This window comes from Salminus brasiliensis, chromosome 8 (assembly GCF_030463535.1).
Source record: "Salminus brasiliensis chromosome 8, fSalBra1.hap2, whole genome shotgun sequence".
In the NCBI taxonomy this organism is placed as follows: domain Eukaryota; kingdom Metazoa; phylum Chordata; class Actinopteri; order Characiformes; family Bryconidae; genus Salminus; species Salminus brasiliensis.
The window spans coordinates 25,550,988-25,576,813 of record NC_132885.1 but is presented as its reverse complement, the minus strand read 5'-3'; the positions used below and the strand labels follow the sequence as shown (position 1 = coordinate 25,576,813).

Here is a 25,826-nt window from a genome sequence, read left to right as displayed (position 1 = left end):
CATGTTTCTGTGATCATTTCCGACATCACTGAAGTTTCTACATAATTCTGGAGGTCTGTCACTCATGGCGAGCTTAGTAGTCACATTTTTCATGTTTCGTGGGAATACAGCTTGAAACACTTTTTCCCCACTCTAATATAGTTAACTCTGTAAATATTTAATCAGCTTTTTAAAACAATCCTCTGTTCTGCAGAGGATAATTTAATTAAAATGTAATTGTAGTCAATACTCCATCCACCCAAATATGCCTGAACTGTATCAGGACCTCCCAAAATCACTCATGGCAGAACAGGGTCACATGCAGATTATTGTGAGGAAAATTAGTCATCAGGAAAATGTATATTCCACTATTTTACCATTATCAATATTATCATAAATACAATAAATACATGTAGATTCACTGGTTGTTTTGGGTAGTATATAAAATGTGTTGCTGTACCTGGTTCACAAAACTACCACAGCAAAGAAAGACGTTAAGTCAATGTATCACCTCACATGAAAGCTCTCTGAATGACTTGTTTATTTGAATTATCCAGAAATTCTGAAAAGAAGACCTGCATGCTTGATATACAAATACATATTAAAGATTTCTATACTATTTCATGTATTTAATATTTGATTAATATTTTTGATGTAATAGTTTATCAGTATTTTTCTCATTTACAAATGACCAGTGGTCCCAAGTAAACCAATCATAAGGTGTTGGATTTCTGTCAGAATCAAACGTGCATCCCAAGAGTTAAAGATTGTGTGTCACAGTGATTTGGTGATTTGTTTATTAGTATCAATTTCAGCAATACACAGAGACATGCCCCATTCTTCATTAAACATGTTAGCATACATGCTAAACTCTACATTTCTTCGTGTCTATAAAACACCTAGCTTTTCTCAAATGGGAGGAAATGAACCTAATTGCTCAGCAGTTTTAGATATCTACATCCTTCCTTACACCTTGTTCAATCTTCACCACATCAGCCAAATCTCTGTGTGTGCTAGAATTACTGTCACTGTCCCTTAGAGACATATACAAATAATTAGGAGATCAGCAACTAAGATCAAGTCCACGTTATATGTCTAAACAGAGACCACAGGAGTGCTGACTAAGCCCAGAGATAAACATATCTCAGTCTTGAGACTATCATGTGAGTGAGGGACAGGAAGTGATGCGTTACCTGCTCTGCAGCAGCTCTGGAGCGACAGACTGTTGTCTGCGCAGGGGGGCCTTGGCCTGATTTGGCACGTCTGTGAAAGAGATCCTCTTTTTGATGGGCGGGTGGCTGAAGGTGTGTGCGCGACGACGGAACTGAGGGGCATCGGGGTCCTCTTCTAAATAAGTAGGCGGGGTCCCTGGAGGGGAGTCGCCAGGAGAGTCGTCCTGCTGGATGGTCAGAGGTGAGGTGGACAGGTTGGTAAGCAGTTCATAAAACAGTGACACACAGTCATGAGTTTTACGCAGGTAAAACAACAAAACCTTAGAAGCAAAAAAAAAAACCAGAATCCTTGCTGGACTAGAAGCACTGTGTTCGCAATGGCCCTTCAATAGGACTAAAAAAGTTTTAAAAGTTTGATATGGTTGCAGCATGCATGACTTATTGGCTTTTAAAGACTTCGTACTGACAAAGTAGAGCTGGGCAGTATGACGATATTTTATCACATCGTGATTAATGTTGTTATCGTGATAATATGCTTTTCTAAGCATATGCAGGACACTGTTAGTGCTTAATAAACACTGATCAGCTGCAGGTTTCATTACTAACAGTGTAATTAGACTGGTTTAATTAGATGAAGCCCTCTATACAGGACGGGACAGTCTCTGAACAGTAGTTTATATTAAACATCCGTTGATGTTATTAGCCTGTCAAATCTCATATTTCGCATAAAAAGTTATATAAAAGTGATATAATATTTTTACCATATCACCCAGCCCTATGAGGAGGGCTGCAACATACAAATGAGACCAAAAAATGACAAATGTTCTAGATTAAGATTAAGATCATTGTTTAGAGTTAACAGAATTTAGCCTTCACATTTAACCCATCCGTGGCAGTTAACACACCCACACACACACACTCTCTAAGGGCAGGTTAAGGGCAGTAAGCACACACAGGCAGCCACCTTCTACAAGTTAGTCTGCCTGCAGTCGAGCCATTAACCTTTCAGTCTCAAGCTTGCTTCTCTAACCACTAGGCCACGGCTACCCCACAACATTAGGCCATGGTTGCCCCACAACATACACACGATCCAGATAATTTGGGACTACTGATGGGTTATGGTGTTACAGCAAGAATTCAGAGTGTTTAAATGTATAGAAAGGTATATCATAATCACAATATCTATCAAATCACATAAAATATGGACGTTCTTCCACATTGTGCCTTCCAGCTGTCAAGGATCCAGCAAACCATTTCTCACCAGTAACATAACTCACTCCGAGCCAGTTCTCTCTCATGCAGACGCATATTCTCTAACACACAGTCTATTTGCACACACACAGGTGACCACCCTCAAGCCCCCCACCCTTAAAACCCCATGACTGAACGGCAACTACACCCAAGTGAACAGTCTCCACTCACCCAGAGCCCTCTCTCAGCACTCTCTCAGTGTGCAGCCCAGGGTGCTAGCACGGTCCGAAATGGCAGGGCTGGAGGCAGCGTGACTGCACACATGCTCTGTGATCTATTGTATGCTAATGGCCCATGTCCTGTGACTGGCGATATCACACAGACATGAGTCAGTAGAAGTGCACCTGAACACAATGGAGATTCGGAGCATGTTTACTGCACTGGCTATAGGAACAGCCCACTTTGGACCTCTTCCTCACTCTGTTTCCTGTCCCTGTGCCGAGGGTCCGGAACCCATACTCTCCCGTCACGCAGCTTTCAGCAAGGCCAGGAAACCAGCAACGGCTGTACAACACTCTCGCTCAGTGTTTTCTCAATCTATTTATGTAAGGCAACCTCCCCCAGTACCACCACCCCCTACACACACACCAACTTCCCCACCCAGTCGGCCACAGCCAAGGCTAAATTTGGGAAAAACACTGATAATCTGAACTACATAATGGTGGAAAACACACAGGCAGCGTTCTTAGCAGTGGCCTGAAGCAGAGATATCACAGAACGTGCCTAGTTTATGTCGGCAGTGGACTCTTGATTATCTTGAGTCATGCAGAACACATTTGGGGCACATTACTGCAATTAACCGCAGTCTTATTATTATGTTATTATTCTTTAAAATAATCTTGGCAACAGTTATTAATCCTACACTGTTCTAGTTGCAGTCTAGTTCTAGTATTTCTGTGGGTTTATGCACCGAAAAGAATACTAGTATTGATTTTTTAATGACCATAGATTTAGACCTCGTCTACACATTGCCACATTTTTTTTTTTTTAAATATAGCCTTTACTCTGCAGAACGCAGCTTTTTCAAAATGCTGACATGATGTTAACCTGTGCATACACTGCTACACCGCTGCCAATAGAATAGGACTCTCTGGAGCAGATAAACATGAACCTATTGGCACTGCATTGGCACCCAGCATTGAGCTGTGAAGCAGTAGAACTGTGTTCTCTCAAATTATCGTGCTCCATCCAATACTTTTGGGATAAGTTTGGGATGAGGTGGGGTGGTGATCATCAAACATCCTGACCTCTCTAACGTTCTTTTTGCTGATCGCAATCAAATCCTCAAAGCAATGCTCCAAAATTTATTAAAAAAGCCTTCTTTCCAGGATAAACTCTTTTTGAATACCTTTGAGTTTGGAAGAGAGCAGGTGTCTCAATACTTTAGTCCATATAGTGCATATCATTTGAGGTGTTCTGACTGGCTGCCTTGAATTGTGTCTTGTTCAAAAAGCAGTCCAGACTAAAGCATTCCCAACAACTTTAGTGTGAACGGGCGGGGATAAAGTGCTGTAGGCTGAATAGGTGGATATGCGTGCTGGTTTTCATGACATCACTAAAACTGCTTTTTTGTGTTTGCAGCTTAGCCTAAATGTCCAGAACTATATGACCTGGAAATGAATGGTATGTTTTAAAACTTCTGAAACAAATATTTGGGCCCTCTTATCATTCAGTTCCTTATGTTATATTATATATTGACCTCTGCATGGAGAACAACATACAGGTCCTTGCAGATTAAGAGGTTACAAACCTACTATTTTAATTATAGACAAAGAACCTCTACTTATTTCAGTAGTACATAAGAAATCAATTTCCAGTAAATCTAGCAAGAATTCTTCAAAACAAAATCTCCTGTGAGTGTGACTTCAGTAAGGCATGCACACTCGCCTACCAACCACGCCTGAGAACAGGGGTGGGATCTCAGTGCAAGGGAGGAGACTTAAGTAACAGCCCCAAGTGTCTGTAATGTGGGATAGCAGAGGCACTATGTGTTCCAGTGCGAACTACAGGGACTCACACTGACAGGCCTACTCGGGCCACGTGAGAATTCACGTGGAAAGAAAACTGTGGAGGTCCCATCAGACACTTACCTCACATTTCTCACACTGACAGGACACAGAGACTATTTAGCTCCCAGAAAGAGACGGCCCTGGGCACAGAGAGGACTCAGCAAACATCTAGTGGAAACGTCTACGTGGACGTAAGAGATACTGCCAACAAATACTGTCAAGACATCCCACACAGTGCTACTATCTACCGCAAAGAAATACAGCCTGTACAGCAGAGAGTGTTCTTAGACTGAACTGGGAGTAAACTATGAGCTCCAGGAATTCACACACTCTGCATGAGGGGGAGTAAAGTCAGGAGAGGATACTCACTCGATCAAAACTGCCCATGCTTCCCAGGCGCATGCGCATTCGGCTAGCCCCCTAGAGGAGAGAGAGAGAGAAAACCTTTACATTTTTGTAGAGAACTTATTTAATGTGTCCGCATTATTCCTCTATACATATAGTTGCTGTACAGATGTAAATCTGTTGTCCTGTAAGCCGTGTTCAAATTTCATGATGAATGGACCAACAGAAATGCTCCAAAAGGCTCCAAGGTTTTATCCTTGTCCTGTAAAGTTGCCACTTTAAAGATCATTTTTTTGCATTTGTGGACAAATGGACAGCTTTGGAGCTGTGGAACCGTGTTCTCTGGCCTGGTGGAGCTTCAGCCCTTTGGATGAGCTGGAGTGGCGTTTGCGATCCAGAACTAATCATCAACACCAGCACCTGACCTCACAGCAAGGATCTAAAATCTAGTAGAAAGCCATCTTCCCTAAAGAGTAGACACCACTACTGCAGCGAACACTAATACAGTTACAGTTACAGGCAAGAAAACACACAAACCCATATTTCTGAATATGATGATCAGATCATTTTCTGACTTACTGACACAAACACACTCATTGGTGAAAATAACAAAGCAGATGGTAAAGGCATTAAAAACACACACACACAGTGTACACAAAGGTATTATTAATCTACCACACAAGGATAAATAGGTCAATCCCTATTCTGTACCAATGAGAAGCATACAGAAAGGGACGGGTGTGGACAAAAACACACACAAACACACCCGTGAAAAGATGTTCTCCAGAGAGCTGGTGAGGGAGCTGCGGGCTTTGTTCTTCAGCACGTCCAGCTTATTCCGTCCAGGAGAGTTGTCGGAGCCGGTGTTATTGGAAGCATTCTGTTACAGAGAGGGAATAAGTGAAGGCTAATTAAAAAGTGTTTTAAGTACAAGTGTATGCAAACGCTTGGGCACCCCTGGTCAAATTACACGCACTGTCAATTTTCTAAACGTGAAATAAGTAAACAAATCCAGTACACATTTCTGCACAGAGAACACACACTTCATACATAATTACTGTTTATTTGCTTGATTAGCGTAACTAACTAAAATGTGGCATGTGTGAATCCACATCCTCATCTTATACTAGTTCTATAGCAAATAAACAGAAATTGTGACAATATTATATTTAAGTGTGATTTGAATGAAGGTGTTTTCACATATAGTTTGATGAAATTAATTTAATTCAGTTTTGTTCATGTAAACAAACCAAAAGGGAACCTTTTTAAATTCTTTTTAAATAAAGTATAACATGTGGGATGTGCAAAGACACATTTTATGTTGCACTTTATTTTTTTCAGTAAATAAGCAGTTATGCTCTAAAATTGTAGACAGTTTGATTTGTTAACTTTGTTAACTATGTGTTAGCTGTTAGCTCTTAAGTACTGATTAGATTTCAGGCCACTTTCTGTTTACACCACAACTCCTTTAGAACTCCCCAGCTAGTGTTGTTCAAGTATCATATAACAGATCAAATCCATGATACAAATAACTCCAACAGGGCCAATAAACTATTCAAAGACCAGCTAATATCTACATGAAATGCTCTTTGATCTATATTATTTTGTATAACATTGTACACTGTATTTTGTTATACTGTCGATGGTGTTGTTTGATGTTTTATAAAGCAGTAATCACTCAAGGCAGTGTATTTAAGGGTTTAACTTGGTCATGGCATGCCTCTCATTGCCCTTCAATTAAAATAAAATCCCCACAACACTTGGGCTTTCATGGCATGGTAATATGGCAGCCCTGCTGTAAAGATCAAACAAACGAGGATTTTATTTTTACCTCTCAAGTTCTAGAAGGTAGTGTCAGTATTTCTACAGGAAGCCTTGTGGTTCATTAACCGTCAAGTGAAACACAAAGCAGAACGGGGCTGTTTGTAAACTCATGAAGTAAACCACAAATAAACTTTATTGGAAGCACCTCAGGTTAAGTGGTCAGAATTCGGTGTATTGGTGAGTTCGTTTACAGGGTTCTTAGGTTGTTCAATGGATTCCCATATGCAAAAGGAACTATGACTCAGAGATCTGAGACCATTTGAACAGGGGTGTACACACTTTTACATGTAACTATATATTATTTTACACAAGCCCACTTTAAATTCCTTAAATGGCCCCCCAAAATAGAAATTTCTGTTCATACACCTTCATTCTAATTACTATTGTGCAGTAAGGGACACTTTTTATAGGCCTAGACTTGGACTTTTCAACAAAGAAATAGTGTCATCAGTCTAACTGGCCCCAAGCTAACAAGCTAAATTTGTGTCCAGAAGCCTGGGAGTACTGCAAGTACTTTCAAAGGTATGTCTTTATCCCAGTGGGTGGACTGAAGCCTAATAACAGTGCTATGTTTGGAAAAAGCGTTGACTGTTCTTGTTCTTTCAGCTCTTCTTTAAGCCATCAGACAAGATACCGATGAAGAGGGACGCATTCATTAGTTTTCCCTCCGCTACCTGAATCCCATCAAGGATGTGCTAGGTCGATCAGTCTCAGAATCATAACTGCACTGGGAGCTGTGCTGTAATCCACGCTGATGACATTTAAAAGCTGTCTTATACAATTAGAAGCAGGTCACATCTCGAGCTGTCCCAGTTACTGTGAGTCAGTGTGAGTGGGTGAGATATGTGGTGGGCCTCAAGCTGGATTGGCCTTTTATTATTGTTCTGTAGGAGAGTGTGTGTGTGCACTACCTGAGGAGCTGCTTCTCCAATATGAGCGTGGGTCTTTTGCTTGGTCTCACACAGCTGCCTGAGATGAAGAATAACCAGCTCATTCTCCTCCTGATCGGAACTTGGTTTCAACCTCTGCACAGCAAAGAATTTTTTTTTAATTATATATATAAGCACAAATATTCATTTTGTTCTATTGCTTTTAAATTACCCCTGCTTGTTCTTACCTGCACACGCTCAAAAATGTCTGCTTGTTCATTATCGCTCAGCAGGGAGAGTTGTTTTTGAATAGCCAGCTTAGCCCTGGGAGGGTATAAACCTAGTGCCACATAAAGGAAAAAACATCAGGAAATGCTGATTTTACTGAGGAAACAAATGTAGCATATACAGAGGGTGTGCTGGTGAAGGCAGTGGCCGTACCTTCAATCCTCTCGCAGAGCTTATGCAGGTTGTGCATGGGACAGGCCTCACACAGTTTGACCTGGGTCTTTGAGCTCTGCAGAGCAGCAGCTGTGCTAAAGGCCTGCTTCAGGGTCAGCATCACCTCATCCACCTGAGAGGAAGATAAGTTTCCTTAAAGGAACACTGACCAATCATATTTACCCTATTTTCATCTTACCCCAAATGTAGTCAAGTAGCCAGTGGAAAGTTGACCGTTAAAAAAAAACAAAATCAATACTGTTTTTACCATAAAATAAGTGTTTTGTCACTGATTGTGTGCTTAGGTCTCAGAATTTACTCATTTATTTTATTTTTTTTCCATTTGGCTGGCTGTAAAATAGCTCTACTTCAAAAGCATATAAACAACTCACAGGAAGAGCTAGTCACGCTAAAGTACAACCTCATTGGGCTTAGTCATAAACTCATGTGTCCCACATATAAATTCTGAAAAGTTTATTGTTTAGATGTTAGACGTTAAGATTTAATATTGTTGTGCTTATAAACAGAATATTATGACTATCACCTAGTACTGGGAATAGCCACCCCTGGCTCCGATTACACTAGTAAGACATTTGGGCTCAGTAGACATTGTGGCTCAGATTATATTAGGTGACAAAAGGTGTTCATAGAGGTTAACTGATTCAAAGTGGGACACTGATTGCTCTGTACCACTCACTGGAGTTGTCTCTCCCCTCTGGCATCAACAGCCCCTGGGGCACCCCTGTTATATTGTTGGGAGGCTCTCAATATGTGAAAAGAAGAGAAAAAAAAGAAGAGCACTTACCTATTCCTGATTAGAGGAAGAGGGTGAAAAATGCCAGGTATTTTGGCAGCTATTGCTGCAACTACTTTTTAATGCCAGCTGCTTGACACTGGATGATGATGATGGGTAAAATGTGCATGCAGAGTGGGGAAAATAAATAAATATAAACTGATTTGACTGTTTACATTGATGAATCAGATATGTATACGTGTAAGTGGCTGATATCTGAGTTGAGAAGATTCAATCTGGATTTGTGCCGCCTTAACTTGCTGAAGTCAATGAAGGCTATTTGGATAAGGGTAATGAAACATAATGGCTTAAAGCAACAACGCAGATCTGAACCCTTTTCAACACCATCCATGTGGATCTTTGCAGCCTGTGGATCCCTGCTGTCTGCAGCCAGAAGTGTGTCAAAGATTATGTTCACACCATGGGCAGGGCACAGTCATTGTTCTCTCTCTCCACCCGATAATAAATAATGGATTAGTGGTGTGTGTGTGCATGTGGCGGAGGAAGGATAGAAGGTGGCGTTGAGCTGCTTACCAGAGATTCGCTGGCACACTGGAACACATAACACACGTACTGGTTGGGCCCAGACTCCACCGCCTCTCTACAGATGAAGCCGAAGTGATCTGTCTGTTTCAGTCCCTGGGAGTCACATGTGACAACAAATTGAGAATTATAGAATTATAATAAGAATTATAATGCTAAAATGCAAAGAAAACAAATCACTGCAATAAGCCAAGTCATTCAGCTGAAATGTGACGGAAGCTGGCCAGGCTGAGCTACAGACACGGATGCTTTAAAAGGTTCCCAGCATATTGCTGGTAACAAGCCATGCAATAACACCGAATATAAATGCAGTAAATTAGGTTTGACAGTGTATTACAGCCAGTATAAACAACACTCTCAAACCTGAAAATGCACCAGCACACACTGAGAAAGTGCTTTGACATTGAACCTGAGACGGACGATAAGATCTGCCTGCAAGTAAACAAACCCTTGGGACAAATCCCAGGCCACAAACCTGAGAGCAGGATGAGATATCTTTGAAATTCTTCTCCAGCACTACCGTCTTGCTGTCAGGGCTGATGAGGTTCACCTCAAACCGTCCCACCTGAAACCAAAAGTCACCTTTCATTCATCCAGGAGGAAGGGACATAATCAACAAAACATAAACACAACTTCTTCCGATTCTTATTGTATAACAGAAAGCTAGAAAATTAACACAAGCAGTCACACAAACAACTTCCTAGAACTGATTTAAGAGAATCTTTAGTGGCTGCTTTTCAGGGGAAAAAACCCCGGGTGGCCACCTGAAGAACGGTTCAGTCACTGTTTAGCTAAGGTGAATGATAATTGCTGAGAAACGTGATAATCACCAAGGCAGCAGGAGGCTATAAAAGAAAGGGCAGATTTTGAAACTGACAGCTTTCTCACATTATAAAGTGATTCAATAAAAGTGCCAACTAAATTCAGTTAGCTCGCTGGAATAAGCTGAATAACAGGTATTGCCTATTTGGCTACATATTTCATTAAAGAAGCAGATTGGTGAGAAATTATATGGATACAATTCACTCTTCATATCCCAAATATAGTCTAAGTGGTTGTAAAAAAATGAATAATTTAATTGCAGTTTTTTTTTTAATATAATGTACATTTTAAGTAAAATTAAGGAGCATCTAAATACCTGTCTTGTGTTCACGTTTTAATGTTAATATGGTAATGTCAGCACCATACACACAGCTTGCAAGCATGTCCACTAGGGACAATGTAACAATGCACATTCATATGTGCATAAGCTCTTCAAAAAAAAAAAGCCCATTCATTCGAGCGCATATTGAGGGGACAGTGGTGTGCAAACATTTCGGCATCACCGGTCAAAATATCCAATTACAAAAAATATTACATTTCTTTAATATTTTAAGCTTATTTAAATCAAGGGAGAGCAAAACAAGCCTTGCATCTCTTGTGGATATTGAGGTGTGTTTAGGATCATCTAGTAGCTATTTTAAGCTTTAGCTTTTTTCAAGGACAGTGTGATGTCAGCTTCTAAAATGTGCAGGTATTTAATGAAATCCATTATTCCCTCTACTAATGAAATGTTCCCTGTGCCACTGGCTGCCAAAGTAGCCCAAAGCATGATAAATCTACCCCCGTGCTTAAGAGCTGAAGAGCTGTTCTTTTCATGAAATTCTGCACCCCTTTCTTCAAACATACCTTTACTTTTTGCAGCCACAAAAAAAATTATTGTAACTACACTTGTTTCCCCAAGGCATCAGACTTGTTTAGATGTCCCCCTGAAAACTTCTGAAGCTGAATCTTTCTGAAACTGAAATTTTCTTCTGATGACTCTTCCATGAAGGTCACATTTGGGCAGGTATCCCTGCACAGTAGAACAGTGCACCACCAAAGGTGTTTTGGTTTGCCATTCTAGCAACCCTGAAACACTTTAGTGTGGTTTTGTGTGGTTTGGGACACAGCCCTGCTACACAAAAGGGTCAGACAGAGGAGGTTAAAGCACAGAAACATGGGCAGGTCTGCACGGAGACTCTCCTGTGATAAAACGGGCAGATTCGGACGGTATGACGTTGGTGGAACAAGTGAGAGCAAGTGAACCTTTGCCTGTGCACAACTCTGCATATGGTTCGTTTAGATGCCTTTGCTTTGTATTCTGTTCAAACTTCAAGTGAACAAGAGTTCATTTAGAAATCACAAACCAAAGCTGACAAGCGTAAAAACCACTCTTTAAGAAGCAGGCAAAACCCCAACATGTCTAGACTAATTAACTACAATTTGGTTGAAGCTAAAATATATTTTGTTTAAGGTAGACGTGATGCCAAAAGCAGCATATAAAGAGAAGCAGTTGAATTTATTGATAACTTATAGATTTGTGCATGTCCCTCTGTGTGCTCATACCTGGAAGAGCATGGTGCGGTTCTTGTCAGCATCTGAGGGCTGGACATTGTTGGGTGCGCTGGCATGTCTCCTGCGCGTAGGCCCCTTGGCTCCTGCTTGTACCGATCTGCTCTGCAAGCCGCCAGCCAGGCTGCTGCAGCGCGTGCGGAACTCCTGCTGCTCCTCGAAGCCTGAATCCTCCAGAATACACTCAGGGAAAGCTCCACGGAGGCTGCCCACGCTGGGGCTGCCGCCCAGCTTCCCGTTACTCACCCTGGCCTGTTCCCCAGCTTCCGGCTCTGCCTCGTTAATGAGCGAGGCACTTAGCGGGTCGTCCCCAACGATGAACTCTACGCTCTCCGAGGAGCCACGCTGACCATTTAGCAGACGCTGGCGCTTGCGCTCCACCTCATGCTGCCGGAACTTGTCTATGCAGTCGTCGATGAGGGTGGAGGGGGCCTTTTTGTGAGCGACCATCACTTTGCCACAGTAAAGCACCTCAAACTTCTGAGAGTTGTAGAAAGGTTCTTCTCCCTCCTGCTTGGGTTTGCTGTCCTCCTTAAGTGCAACTTTAGAGGCCTGTCTGATGCTGCTGATGACTTCAGGTACCTGCAGGTAAAAGGAACAGTCTTCAGGGCTAAAATTCAAACTTGTCCATGCTTTGCATGAATAGCTCAGAAAGACTAGACATGGTATCATTTTCATTTGTGTTCTCAGTGAAGTTGTTAAACAGGACATGCTCGGGGCAATATACCACCTGAAAACAATATCAGTATATTTTTAATTATCACAATAATAACTAGAAATGTAAATTTCCTGAAGGAAACTCTGAATGGTTGCATAGCTTAAGTGATTACTAAGGTGGTTGCTAAGTGATTGCTAAGGTGGTTGCTATGGAACCCCAGGTGCTATGGTATCCCAACTGGTGGCTATGGTGATGCTAGGTGGTTGCTATGGTGTTGCAAGGTGACTGATACAGTATTTCAGGTGGTTCGTAAGGTGTTGCTTAGTTTTTACAAGAGTGTTATGTGTTATGGTTTTCCAGATGGCTGCCAGATAGGGGTCTCAGGTGATTACTCAGGTGTTGCCAAGTGGTTGCTGTGGTACCCCATGTTGATGGTTGGATGTTGCCAGTATTTTGTTGAAACTACACTTGAAAAAAGGTGTATACAAGCCAGAATCACACAATCGGAGCGAACAGTTGGAATAGTGTCAAGATCTCCAAAAGTGCATGACTGGTTACGAAGCAACAGTACAGCAGGAAACCAATAATAACAATAAGAAGAAGAAGAAAAAGAAGAAAAAGAAGAACAGAAACTGGATAACAATAAAATAATAGTCACACACACATAGTAATCTTAACAAAAGCCTGTATTTCGCCAAAATTAACACTCAGTAAAGCCTTTCTAAGAGTCATGAAACTGCAGTGAATACAATTTAATATAACATCAATTACAGACAGCCCTTATATCACATCAGTATAACAGTACTTACATTGACGTATACTCTACAAGCAGCCAGAGCCACCATTGTCTATCCTCTCTCTTTGTGCAAGTTAAGATAAAACTGTGCACTAATCCCGACTCAGGACTTTAAATTTACAGTCTTAAAAGACTGGTAAGGTGCCCTTTGTCTCTGAAGACCTGCTGTGCCCAGTACTGGTGCAAGCATGCAATATTCACATAAATCTGAGAGCAGGGAGCCAAGACATTCCTGGGAGCCAAAGTCAGCTTTTCCCTGTTCAGCATAAGGGCATCAGACAGACTCACTCTAGTGAGGCGGTGTGAATAGCTACCGCGTTTTTAGACAGCACTGCCGTCTTTCAAAGGCCTGGAAAGTTCCTGTCACTTCACTCGAAGTCAAGTACATACAAGGCTTTTCAGAAAAACTAAATAAAACAGAATTACATTAGCAAGACAGCTCTTGCAGGGAGAAGACAAACAGTGCCTGGTGACAGAAGTAGGCCAGGCACCAGGGAGGCTCAGGGGTGATATAAATAAGTGGTAGCCACACTAAATAGACACCAGAATAGCTCACAGAGTGGATACAGGTCCCACAGTTGACACACTCATAAAAGTGCATGATGTCCAGTAGGAGGAGGCTTTCCTATTATTCATGTGTTCCAATATAAGGGGTGTGAGAGAACAGCTGATTAAAGTTGGGTCAAGTGCAATGTTTGTTGTTGGTCATCTGATCATGCATTTCTCTAATAATTCACTTCCGACATCAAGGGTTTATCCTGCTGACGGTTCGTTAGGAGATCAGTTCAACAGTAAAAGAACGAAATTCCACAAATACGAATGGCTTTAATTCTTTTTTGCAAGTTGCAGGGTGTTCTCCACAGTGCCGTATAGCCCTTGCTGAGGTGCAGCCTGTAGTGTATTAAGCAAGTAAAATGTAAACACTGAACACACCCTTGCATGTAGGTCATACTTTCATGTAGAGCGAATAAAAAGCAAACAAATGCAGTGGTGGCTCAGCGGTTAGAGCACAGGGCTATTGAGGACAGGGTTGTGGGTTCGATACTTGGGCTCGGCAAGCTGCAACTATTGGGCCCTTGAGCAAGGCTCTTCACCCTCTCTGCTCCCCAGGCCCCGCAGCGATGGCTGTCCACCGCTCCAGGTAGTGCGCTCACCGTCACTGTGTGGCCGAATTCCATCTGTGTCCAACACTAATGGTGGATATGGGAGTCTCATTTATAATGAATAATAAAACTAATTAAACTTTGAAATGTGAAACATTAGGAGTGTTGCGGTCTGTTTCACTTAGGCTATATTTACACACTCAAGCTTAGACTCAAGCTTAGACCCAGGTGTACTAGCTTTTAGTGTCATTTGCACTCAGCTTACTATGTCAAGTTGTTTAAGGTTCCCAGGTGGAACACTAAGGTTGTGAAATGTAGTTCTGCACTGCGTTCCTCAATCCTTGCACATAGGCTACTATATATTCTCCTTATGACTGCATGCACTGTACAGTAACCGTACCATTACACTCCTAATAAAGAATAGTTTTCATTGCCTTATTTAAAAAAACATATATATATATATATATATATATATATATATATATATATATATATATATATAGATTTAATTTAAAATGTAGTTTTTCTGGTCGTCATTTAGATTTTTGTGTGTGTATATGTGTATACACACAAAAATCTAAATGACGACCAGAAAAACTACATTTTAAATTAAATATTAAAGTAAAGATTGTTAATAGCAGGTTTTACAGCTACCAATAAAACAATTTCACACCTCTGGACTTCGACAATTACAAATTAGTATTCATCTATGTTCTCTAATGTTTGATAGTTTGTTTCGGATCGTTTTCACGTTTTCATCTGTGTACTGATTATGGTGCGTGTTCTCCTAATAATGTATATAACCGACCTGCCACTCCCTCGCTTATCCCTCCCTTTGGCCCTTCCCCTACCCTTCCCCACCCCTGTTGATAAATGTGTTTAAAACAATATAAAACGAATCAAAAAAAGACAACTACAAAAGTCAGAGAAATAACATTCACAGTTTGTGTGAAATTAAATGTATATATAGTCACTGCCCAATGAAAAACATGTCTAACATGTCCAACATCTTCAAAATGGTGACTTTGAACTTTGAAAGAAAGTAAATGTAAAATAAGAGCTTATTCTTACCGCAGTGTACAGATCAGCTACAGGGTTCAAACGATGAGGAAAACTAAACACGGATAAAAATGTTGTTCCATGCTTTTCATTGGAAATCCAGCTGCTTCAGTCTTGTTTTGCCACAGCAAGAACTAAGAGCACAATTAGTGTAAAACACACTGGGCACATTATGAAATACTGTATGGCATTGGTCATCAACCCTCCTCTTAGAGATCTATCTTTCTGCATGTTTCACATCCAACTCAAATCTAACTTGCCTCAGTCAGCTAATTAAATTTTTCTGAAAGTAATGACTGGATTAGGTGGAGTTAGGACTATGATTAAACAAATGTTTAATTCATTATGTTTAAATGAGAGGCATTGAATTGGAAACCTCAATGAACGCAGCAGCATCAGCCCTTGCTCTAAATGCGTCAGCCAGGAAAATACAGCCATACTGCAACGGCGACTGAGCGCTTGGAGTTCAAAAACACAAGGCTTCAGTTGACACCAAGGTCAAATGGATTACTTGTTCAAGGCAGCAATACCGAGTAAACCAAACATAACTCCACGCTGTGCACACTCTCATATCGCTGCTGAAGATAAGATGCTGTAGACTAAAGTATTTATATTCATAAAAAGCTATTTAGCCTTATAGGTTACAGGATCTCATTTGCAGTGGCATGACCTGAGGAACCATGACAGCCATCCAGAAGCATAGAACCATGCCCACATGATAACCACTAACCACATCTCCAAAAGGCAATTCTTCTGAGGTATTACAGAATTAGTAACTACATCTATTACAGCATGTCTCTCTAATAAAAGATCAAAATTGCCGCCCCCCAACTATTTTGTTTATTTTGCTGATCCTAAAAACGAGACTGCACACATCTATCACAGATAGGTCTTAATCAGTGAACTACTTAGGCCTTGCTTGAAGTGAACTTGCAGGGAAAGAAATCTGATACAAAAGCTTCCCTGAGGTCAGGTTGAAGAAGAAAAAAAAAAAAAGCAAACACCATCTGACATGCCTCGAAAAGGAGCCGACTTGTGGAAGCAAGAGAAAGGGTGCGGCAGCTTGTTTTTAACTGATAGCTGACCCATATCCAAAGAATACACGAAGATTTCCAGCAAATCTCTGACATCACAGACGGCTGAAAAACAAAAACGGCTACATGCAACTCTTGTTCTTATTATCAGCAACCAACAGGTTTAGGGGAGAATTAACTGAACTTAACTGATTCCCTTCTAGCCTGAATGCAAAGTAATGAACAGACTACTGCATCTGAAAACGACACTTGAGAGACTTGCAGTAAAGCCATAAACAATGTGCCTCGCTGGTATCCAAAAAGGTCAAGGCAGTTCCTGCACCAACATCCTGTTTAAGGCTGGAAAAGATAAAAGCAGGGATGTAGGGATGTCCTGATCCCTTCCAATTGCATTTTTGATGGATTGTTTATCGGCTATTTAAGGCTGATTTAGACCCGATCCTTTGTTTTTTAACCTTTCTTTTAGAGCACTTTCGGGCACCTTCAAGACCCTATTTTTCCGACAGTAAGAGAACAGCTTAGGGTCTGCAGTGTAGAACTAACTGCAGTGGAAAACGTAACATAGTATCACTGGTTCTAGTGCTTTGACAGCGTTTGAGACATTTTTCCTCCACTTTTTTGTCCATTTGCTGCTGTTTTTGCCACCAAAACCATGTGGGGAAGCACACGCTCACATCTTTACTCTAGAAACGAAACTATTACGTAAATACTACATATGCGCGGTATTCATATGCATGGTATTCACGTTTTACTACATGTTTAACAGTGCATTTAAGTATAAAAGTATAAAATAGGTTATCTTAAAATCACATTTTTGTAGAAGTGACATTAAACACATGATTTTTTTAAAGACATATTCAGCACCAACGCATCAGCCTACAACCAAACCAAGTGATGTGTGTGTGTGTGGGGGGATCTACTCACCCAGGAGAGAGCAAGACCAGTTGTGCTCTCTCAGGGTCTTGGCTGCCTTGGCGGCTAATAGCAAGACCGGATTGGAACGACATCAATTTGTTACATTTTCTTAAAGTCAGCTACCAAACAAAACAAATCAGTCCAGAATCAAACCCCAGTGCTCACCACAAACTGTTTGAATCAGTCTGGTTAAACATGCAAAACAGTGTGCACACATTGCCCTCTGGCTACTGTCTGGAGGACAGTATGTCTAGTTTTTACATAATGTTTTTTCCACATATTTGTAGATTTGTTTGCCAACAAAGTGGACAAATCTGCCATTACTGCAAGCAACCACAGCAGGGGGCTGCCATTCACAGTGTGGGCTTTGAGAACTATGGCAGATGAGAAATGACTGAGCAGCAATCACATAAAGACACATAAAGGTGAAAAATGAAAACAGACAAAAAATGATTGATTTCTTTACCCGGGATGCAGTGATCCCCCAGCCAAGACATGTTGCTTCTTAAGTAAAAAATGGGAGCTGCTAGGCTAACATTGCTAAAAAATATTGCACTTAGACTTTCTCCAATCTCATCTCCAATAAATACAAGCCCCAAAACATTTTGGCTTCCGGATTTTCATGACAAATCTAGGTGGTTTAGGACACAGTATGGGCTTTATTTTAGCAATCTTTACACAAGCCGTCAACCGCGCAGCTTGATTTAGGGTGTGTCAGTGTGTCTTTGCTATCATAACAATGGGAAAAGTATTGTGTGATATTATATTATATTATTTTCTGTTTATAGTTGATGTAAAAGTTTGCATAGCTGCCAACCTTTCACGAGCTATGGGTTTGTGCACTGCTGCATGTCCATGTGTGTAACAAGCAGGCGTGTACCCGCAGTGGGCACGCGCCTGTGTTGACAATTCACTGCCAAGACAGCAATGATCGTCTGACTGTTGACGTCTGCCTAGGTTGTTTTCAGTCAGTGGCGCACCTGTGTTTTCTGTTGCCAAGATAGTAATACGCCATAAATTTACTGGAACACACCTTATTTAGAGACCACCACACCTATCAGCGTAGATATATTCGCAAGCACTGTAGCTATTTAAAACAATGGAGACGGAAGGCGTTGTTTTAAATAGCTACACTGGCGGGCTGTAAGATAGCAATGAGTGCTGCACCTTGTACAGGGTGTAAGATAGAGGGCTACTACTCCACAAGTCTGAATGGTGGAGCAGCCATTTTGAAAAAAGCTCTATTCTTTTTACTGAACTGCTTTATCGGTTTACATAGACTGTCACCCAATTAAATCCTTATTTATTCAAAATCTCACAAAGCTATGGTTAATGTTTGTTAGCAACGTTAGCCAAGCAATCCCCCCTAAAGAAAACACACATCACATACCAAACATATTTTGGCTGAGTGACTGCATCTGGGGTTAGTGATAAATCACATTCATTTGTGCTTTCGCTGAACTAGTCCTTTATTTCCTGCCTAAAAGTTTGAAAGTTAGTTGGGCAAAACATCTGTCACCATCTCTCAGAGCAGTAACAGCTGGCGTTTGGTGACTGGGGCAGGGATCATAACTTAATTCCATGTTGGTTCCCCATTGTAGTCCAAGTCTCATGTTTCTGGGCTTGGTGCAGGTCCCAACCACATGGTGGACAGGCTGAAATCCATGCTAAGGGTCACTGTCCAGACATGACTCAGACTGGCACAAAACACAGCCTTTGTGGTCTATTTTTACAGACAGTAGGACAACTACCTTAAATCTGAAAATCTGGGTAAAGCTAAACACATAAAAGTACATTTTATGCTAAATGCATTTAGACCATGCACTCAAGGAGCTGCCAATAGAATTAGATCGTGACTTATTAAGCCCCAGTGAGATATTTCACTGAATATCTCGACCAACCACACTTCCAGATGAGTGCTTCTGAGGCGGATCGGATGAATAAAGATACTGTAATCCAACAAAGCTTTATTTTGGTCCAAATAATGCAAGCCTTTCATATACTCTACCAGTCATGCACTCTAAGCTCATATAATGGGCCTTTTATTGTTTATTATGATGATTAATTTTGGCATCCTAGTTTTATTATTAATTCATTTTAATTGAGCTAATGATTTTAGGTTTATGTGAACACTAAATGATTTCTGTTTTGTTATTGTATAAAAATATGCATGTTAAGTTTCAGCTCTATTTTGTATTTTTTCAATCATGTGACTCTTGGTGGGCACATAGTCATGTGGTGTTATTGTCAGTCCCTGTGTCCAAGTGTTCTGTATATGCCAGAATTAGTACAGAATAATTTTATTTGATTTTTCCATTTATTAAAACATAGCAACAATGCAATGAATATCAACAATAGCAACAAATAAGGGAGTTTTGATGCACACATTTAATTGGTTGTTTTTAGCCCTCTTTATCATATTATGAAGTCCCAGGTAATACTGGGATAATACTGCAATATTTTGCAATCTGAATGCAATACAAGTACATCATTGCCTATCCTATGCAGCTCTGTCTTTTTCCATCCCATTCCAAAGCAATGTGCTGCAGACTTTTACATAACGATATAACAGTCGAGTCTGCTTAAGTGGTCACCTAGCTCTGACTCATCTTAAATCATTTAAAATGAATTACGAAAAGGCAGCTGAAGGACTCTCAAGCATTCCAAATATTTTCCAAGTCAAGCACTGCTTTCTTCTTTGGGTACGGCAATGAAGTTTACTCACTCCGGGAATACAAATGCGGCCTTTAAAATGATTTGATGCTTATCGTTCTATTTTAATCGGTTCAGATTGCATAACTCAATGCACACAGCTCAAAACAGAAAAAATGCTTTCCAACTAATAACTGCTCTGGAGAGACGTTGCTTTGTTTTTTTTACCTCAGGAAACAATGAGTTCCTTCAGACCAGTTTTATGAGAGCCGCCAGCCTAAACTGTAGCGGATTCCTAGGTTTTTGGTGGTAAGAGTAAAGTAAGACAGCAAGTGTATTAAAATGAAGAATCTTTTGTGGACCGTCAACAAGATATCTGGTTGCATCCTTTAAAAGAATCAGAAACTATATTTTATAATAATTATTATAATTAAAAAGGGTTTTATTTTGTTAATGGGCAGTTACTTGATATACAAAAGCACCTTCACTGGTTGAGTGCTCAGTGTGATGCTTTCCCAGTCATTTAAAGGTGCCCTAAAATGGAAAACTGTATATATCTTGGTATAGCTGAATAAGGAGAGCTCAATCACTTCAGGTGAATATGGTGGTTAATGCTTGTAGTCAGCTTTCTGTGACCATCTTTGCCACTACTGTGCATCAGTGAGAGCATGCACATTACCTCCAGACTCTGCTAGATATCAGGAAAACGTTCATAAACCAGGCCTCATGACCGCAGCTTTGCCTGTGCCAGAATCCGCAGAAGGGGAACTCAAAAGTGGGGCATGACAAAGCCAAATCTGGGGAAATTAACATGTATTCATGCTAGGCTAAAAGGTAACTCTAGCTGACCAGCTTTATCATCTGTTCGGCTAGCTATCTGCACAACGCAGGACAAGATATCAGTTTCAGTCTGTTTAGCCTCTGAAATGTTGTTCTTGTTATAGTCTTGTAAAAAAAACTACGCTACATGGCTCCTGTGAGCTGCTGCAGTGCCATATACAAGCCAACCAGAGCAGAGCTCATCAAGCTGTTCACAATAATAGTACAATTAAAAATGGGCCATAATAAGTTTTATACTTAATTTTTATACAATAAAGAAAAACTGAAAATGCTCAATAAATGCCTTTTATGGCACACTATCTAGAACCTGATAACTGTACATTGTTGTTCGCCTAGAGAGCATGCATGTAAACACTGAGCACAGACCAAACCTCTTAACATAAGACCTGAACACAAGGCACTACTTATTTGTCCCGCACAGAATCAATAGATCGTAACCAGACGCCACCTCATCAAATGGAATACTGAATATTGTGGATCTTCAACCCCCTGGAAAACAGCAAGAGTTCCTACAGGGCAAATTACAGATCTTAACAGTGGATTCAATGTTGTTCAGTAGTAGTTTGAGAAAGGGGAGAGTGAGACATGGGTGAGGAGAAATTCCTCATGGTCCATCTGGCACGTGTTGCTATCCAGCCAGTTTTTCTTGCATAACAACGCAGCCATGAGGTGCTCGTGTTGCCTTTTTAGAGTGCTGCGTGCACTATTGCCACGCTTCACTCCAGGAACAGAGCTTCGCCCTCACTCGCTTTCACACACACCAATCAACTTCACTCAGACACACCAGCCATGTGCTCAGCACAGCCTTGCTCACCAGAACTCTTGGTTTGTCCTTGAAGCCAGCAACTAAGACTAGCTATTAACATCTTGCAGGTCAAAAAGAAAAGTGTTCACAGCTTACAAAGGGAAGCATTATGGGAATTACCTGTTCATAAAGAGGGTCACAGTGGTTCCTAACATAATCATAGCTGGTTATAAATGGCCTGGAACTGGATCTATATTTAAGAAGTGCTTTGTGTCAAAAACTAGGAAGCGATGCGTGTATGAGAAACATAAGCAGTGCTCTCCAATAAAACCAGCTGGATTCAGACATGTGCCTAAAGCCACCTTATGTGATCGGACATTATGAGTCCTGTACAGTGTTAAGGAATGTAGGGTAATCTGCAAACTTTTCGAATGCACCTCATCTGGAACTGAACATACAATACAGTCCCTCAAATCTTTCAAACAGCATCAGATCAAACCAGAAGCCAGATCATAAAAGTGTATTTGCACCACAGGAAACAAAAAGAACAGGATGGCCCTTTGCTGCAAACATTATGCAGATCTTTTCATGCCTCATGTGCTGCACGCTCTTCTTTGGTAGAGCTGCACATTACAATCCTGCATGGACTATAAAAAAAAATCCATAAACCACCACACAGACGGCATGACGTAACGTGTCACATTATGGCAACCCTATAATCAATAAGTCTGGATATGTACACCAGCTCAGCATGACGGAGGCATACAATAGTAATATAGTAATACAATAGAGTGAGTGTGTTTGTGTGTGTGTGCGGAGCAGGGTTGTTGACCTGTGAATTACACGTGAAACATTTACTACTTCTTCATTCAGGGACGGCCCCTTATATTTGCGTATGTACTCTCCTGTCTAACAGCGGTCAGTCATGCAGTGTGGTGGAAGAAGCAAGACAGTGGTCATATTCTTGACAACTAATCACTAATCAACTCAATAACAGCCCCTCATTGAGATAAAGTCGATCAGGGTTAAAGGAGTGGAGGGAAGACAGGGGGCACTGCAGTGGGGTATTTGGCAAAGCTGCAAAGGCTATGTCAGTGAGCTGAATAGCTTAAAGGGACACTCTGGTCAAAACTGAGAAATGTGTGAGGGAGGGGGCTTCCCAAAGGTTTGTTTATGCAATGAATGCTGGGCATTCATGTAGTGAGAGGACACTGATTACATCCAACACTTATAGGCATATAGGCTATTGCTGCCCTACATGATAGTGTTGTATGAGAGACATAACAGTTTTAGGCCATAATGTCCCACAAAGCTAAACTGAAGGAGTCAGATCTGACTTCAGAGTCAGGGTTGGAAGTTATCCAGCTAAAAGAGAAGTCTTGCTTTGTTGAAGAACCAGAACCAGAACTGGTCACCAGCATTGCGATCATTTCTTATTGGTTCCTTAAGCAAACTGGACACTACTTCTGAAGTGATCCCTGAACTGACTTTCAATGGAGGTCAATGTAAAGGATTTGGAGCATTTCTATTGGCTCATTCATCAGGACATTTGGACACAATGTAGAGAACAGTCACCAGACTTACTTGTGTGTGTGTGTGTGTGTGTCATGCACATACCTGATTGGGCTCTCCAGCCTTGAACACATGGCAGGCCATCTCGGACTCGGGGTCTTCAGGCTGGCTGCGGATGAGGTAGGCGAAGTAGCTGAGGTCATGGCTGTTGTGGATGAACCTCGAGATGAACTGCGCCTTGTGCTCGAATATGAAGACGGACGTGTTGCTGCTGTTGGCCGGAACACAGCGGATAACAGGGGGTGAGAGACACAGCTGGACCTGGCGGGCCTGAGCGGAACCGGGGTCGGTCCTCTCGCCTCGCCTGCGGATCTCAGCCACCAGCCACGGCAGCATGGGCAGAGTGGTCCTCCTGTCCAGAGAGCTCCAGCCCAGGTACCACAGAGAGAAGCACTTTTCGGGCTTTGGACTACTGCTGCTGCTGCTGCTACTGGTGCTGGTGGTGCTGGTGGTGGTGCTGGTGGTGGTGGTGCTGGTGCTGCTCCCTTTGTTGATATTATCCTGTCCCTCCATCTCTTCTCCTTCTTCTTCTCGGGTCGAGGAGGACAAAGAGGAAGAAGTAGCTAAACCTCCCCCCGGGGCTGCTGTGCTACTCCTCTTCCTCACTCGGCTGAGTTTCAGCACGGCTACACCTCAGCATGTGGAGGTCGAGGTTAGCCTGGCTGCTTGTCTTCCCTGGCGCTCAGCTCCTCCTCGCTTCACTCAGTCTTTGGTTAAGGAGGTGCAGGAGAGTGGGGGAAAGTTACTCTAAGACGGCTGCAGCACAAAGGAGAAAGAAATGAGCTGCTCCCATCAAGCTGTGGTCGTTTCTGTCTTTCTCCAGAGACGCTCGACCGAGTAAAAAAGCATCCATTCAGGAGGTCTGCAGCTCCAGATCAATGCCTCAAGTCAGTGAGGCACCACAACGTGGCGTCTGAGGCGCGAGGGTGTAAACACGCACTCCCGCACGCTCACACAGAGAGAGAAGGAGAGAGACGGAGGAGCACGGAGGAGTCTCCAGTCCTCTGCTCTTTCTCTCACACACAGCTGTGGACGGAGCTGACAGGCGAGTTACCCTGTAAAACAGCCTCTGCCCTCTAAAGCCACCATTGCCTCTTCTCACTCTTCCCTCTGTAGCTCATTCTCATGCTCGGCCGTTTCTGACAACAGCCCTGCCCCGTCCTCTCCCCCACCGTTCAGCTCCTCAGCTCCTGGGGGCGTGACCGTGGGAGGCTGTCGAGGGGTGGAGGCGTGAACCTGAGCGCATGTGGACGGGGACTGACTCCTCCCACCACACGTGATTAAACATGCCCCTCCCCCCACGCACGTACACATGCACATACATCAACAAAAGTTTGTATTCCTGTATTTGTGGGGTCCGGAGATGCTCTGAATTATGAAAATACTGAACTAATAATTATAATTATTGTTGTTTTTGTTGCTGTTTTATTTTATTAATAAATAAATACACAAATATTATTTTGGGAGATTTTTACTTTATTCAAGTATTACTTAAACTGAATGCATACAAAAACCAAAAAAAAAAATATATATAAAAAAGTACCTTTAATCTATAACACATTTTACAGTTTTCTCTTGTTTTTTAATTGAAAACTATCCAGTTAAATAAATAAATTAATGTCAAATGAACATTTGCACAACCATGCCAACATAGCCCATTAGTCAGACCTACAGACTGAGCGATGACTGAGTGATGTAGAGTGTGATTTGTTCTGTTTAGCATTAAAGTAGGCTATTAATGCGATAATAATAAACCAACAGAGCTATGATTGCTCTCTAAATTCCTGAACCAACCTGCGTAAAAAGGGAGCCTCAAACAAAAACACATTTTATTTATTAATTAACGAAAGATGTTACATACAGTCTCCCTAAGTGAAAGGACTCCCAAGCAAGTAGCAATAACAGCAACCCAATGCTTTCTGTAGTTAATTAGTGTCTCTTGGCATTGCATTGAGGATTTCCAGTTTTAGGTCCTGCCTCAGCCTTTTAGTATGGTTTAGTTCTTAGACCAAACCCTACTTACCCTACTTAAGATACATTTTCTTAATTTCTAAACACTGTGAGGTAGACTTGCTTGTGTGCTTTGGATCATTGTCATGTTGCATGACCCAACTGTGTTTCAGCTTCAGCTCACAGATGAATAGAATTTAGCTTAAAACATACAGTATATTTTTAATATCCATTCACAGCAAGGAGGTACTTGCAGTAAGTTGTGAGATAACACATCACACACATCACAAACTTTTAGATATCACAGGTGCCTGGTTCCCATCCCCACCATTGTAAGGAGTTGGTATGTTTTTCTACAATGAACCATTTCAGATTCAACTGCATTACTTTTACATTCATCTGCAGAATACTGAATACTTCCTCTAAAAGTATTACCTGTTTATACTTTCTCCACTCCTGATTACCGTCTATATAATTCTACATTATCATTATCTAAGTAATTGGCCATGCCAACACTTTACCTAACCCTAATCATACCTTTTACTTTGAAAATAGAAGGTGTTTTTAATCCTTGTGGGGACTTGACCATGTCCCCATAATGTCAACATCCCCACAAATCGCTGAATACATGATCACACACAAACACAAACATGTGTACACACACAGGCTTTGGGATTGGCTCTGGAGGAACCGAGCTTACCTGTAAACATCCACAAGAGCAGGTGAATCAAAGAGCAAAGCTGGAACCACTATTCAGTTTTATACACTATTTAATAACTACATAATACGTCATACATAACACTAGCTTACCTTATCCTTAGTCTTTGTGAGCATGAGCTTACCCCTCCCATGCTTATTACACACTCAGGCGTATTACTCAGTAACTACAGGGACTTCTCTTCA

General features: G+C 41.5%; 1 protein-coding gene across 3 annotated transcripts in view; it reads right to left on the bottom strand.

Annotated features, from left to right (window-relative positions):
- Nucleotides 1-24,134, bottom strand: part of tbc1d4 (TBC1 domain family, member 4) — a 43,830-nt gene extending 19,696 nt beyond the window's left edge. Inside the window, exons 1-10 of one of the 3 annotated variants that reach the window (XM_072686266.1) lie at nucleotides 23,019-24,134; nucleotides 11,594-12,181; nucleotides 9,702-9,791; nucleotides 9,218-9,322; nucleotides 7,891-8,023; nucleotides 7,698-7,789; nucleotides 7,492-7,605; nucleotides 5,523-5,636; nucleotides 4,781-4,831; nucleotides 1,173-1,378 (exon numbers count right to left, since the gene is read on the bottom strand). In XM_072686266.1, the coding sequence (XP_072542367.1) occupies nucleotides 1,173-1,378; nucleotides 4,781-4,831; nucleotides 5,523-5,636; nucleotides 7,492-7,605; nucleotides 7,698-7,789; nucleotides 7,891-8,023; nucleotides 9,218-9,322; nucleotides 9,702-9,791; nucleotides 11,594-12,181; nucleotides 23,019-23,486 (1,961 nt within the window). In that variant the 5' untranslated portion in view covers nucleotides 23,487-24,134. The remainder of the gene's footprint in view (nucleotides 1-1,172; nucleotides 1,379-4,780; nucleotides 4,832-5,522; nucleotides 5,637-7,491; nucleotides 7,606-7,697; nucleotides 7,790-7,890; nucleotides 8,024-9,217; nucleotides 9,323-9,701; nucleotides 9,792-11,593; nucleotides 12,182-23,018) is intronic. The other 2 variants (XM_072686267.1, XM_072686268.1) reach the window with 2 other exon arrangements.
- Nucleotides 24,135-25,826: the final 1,692 nt, after the last annotated feature.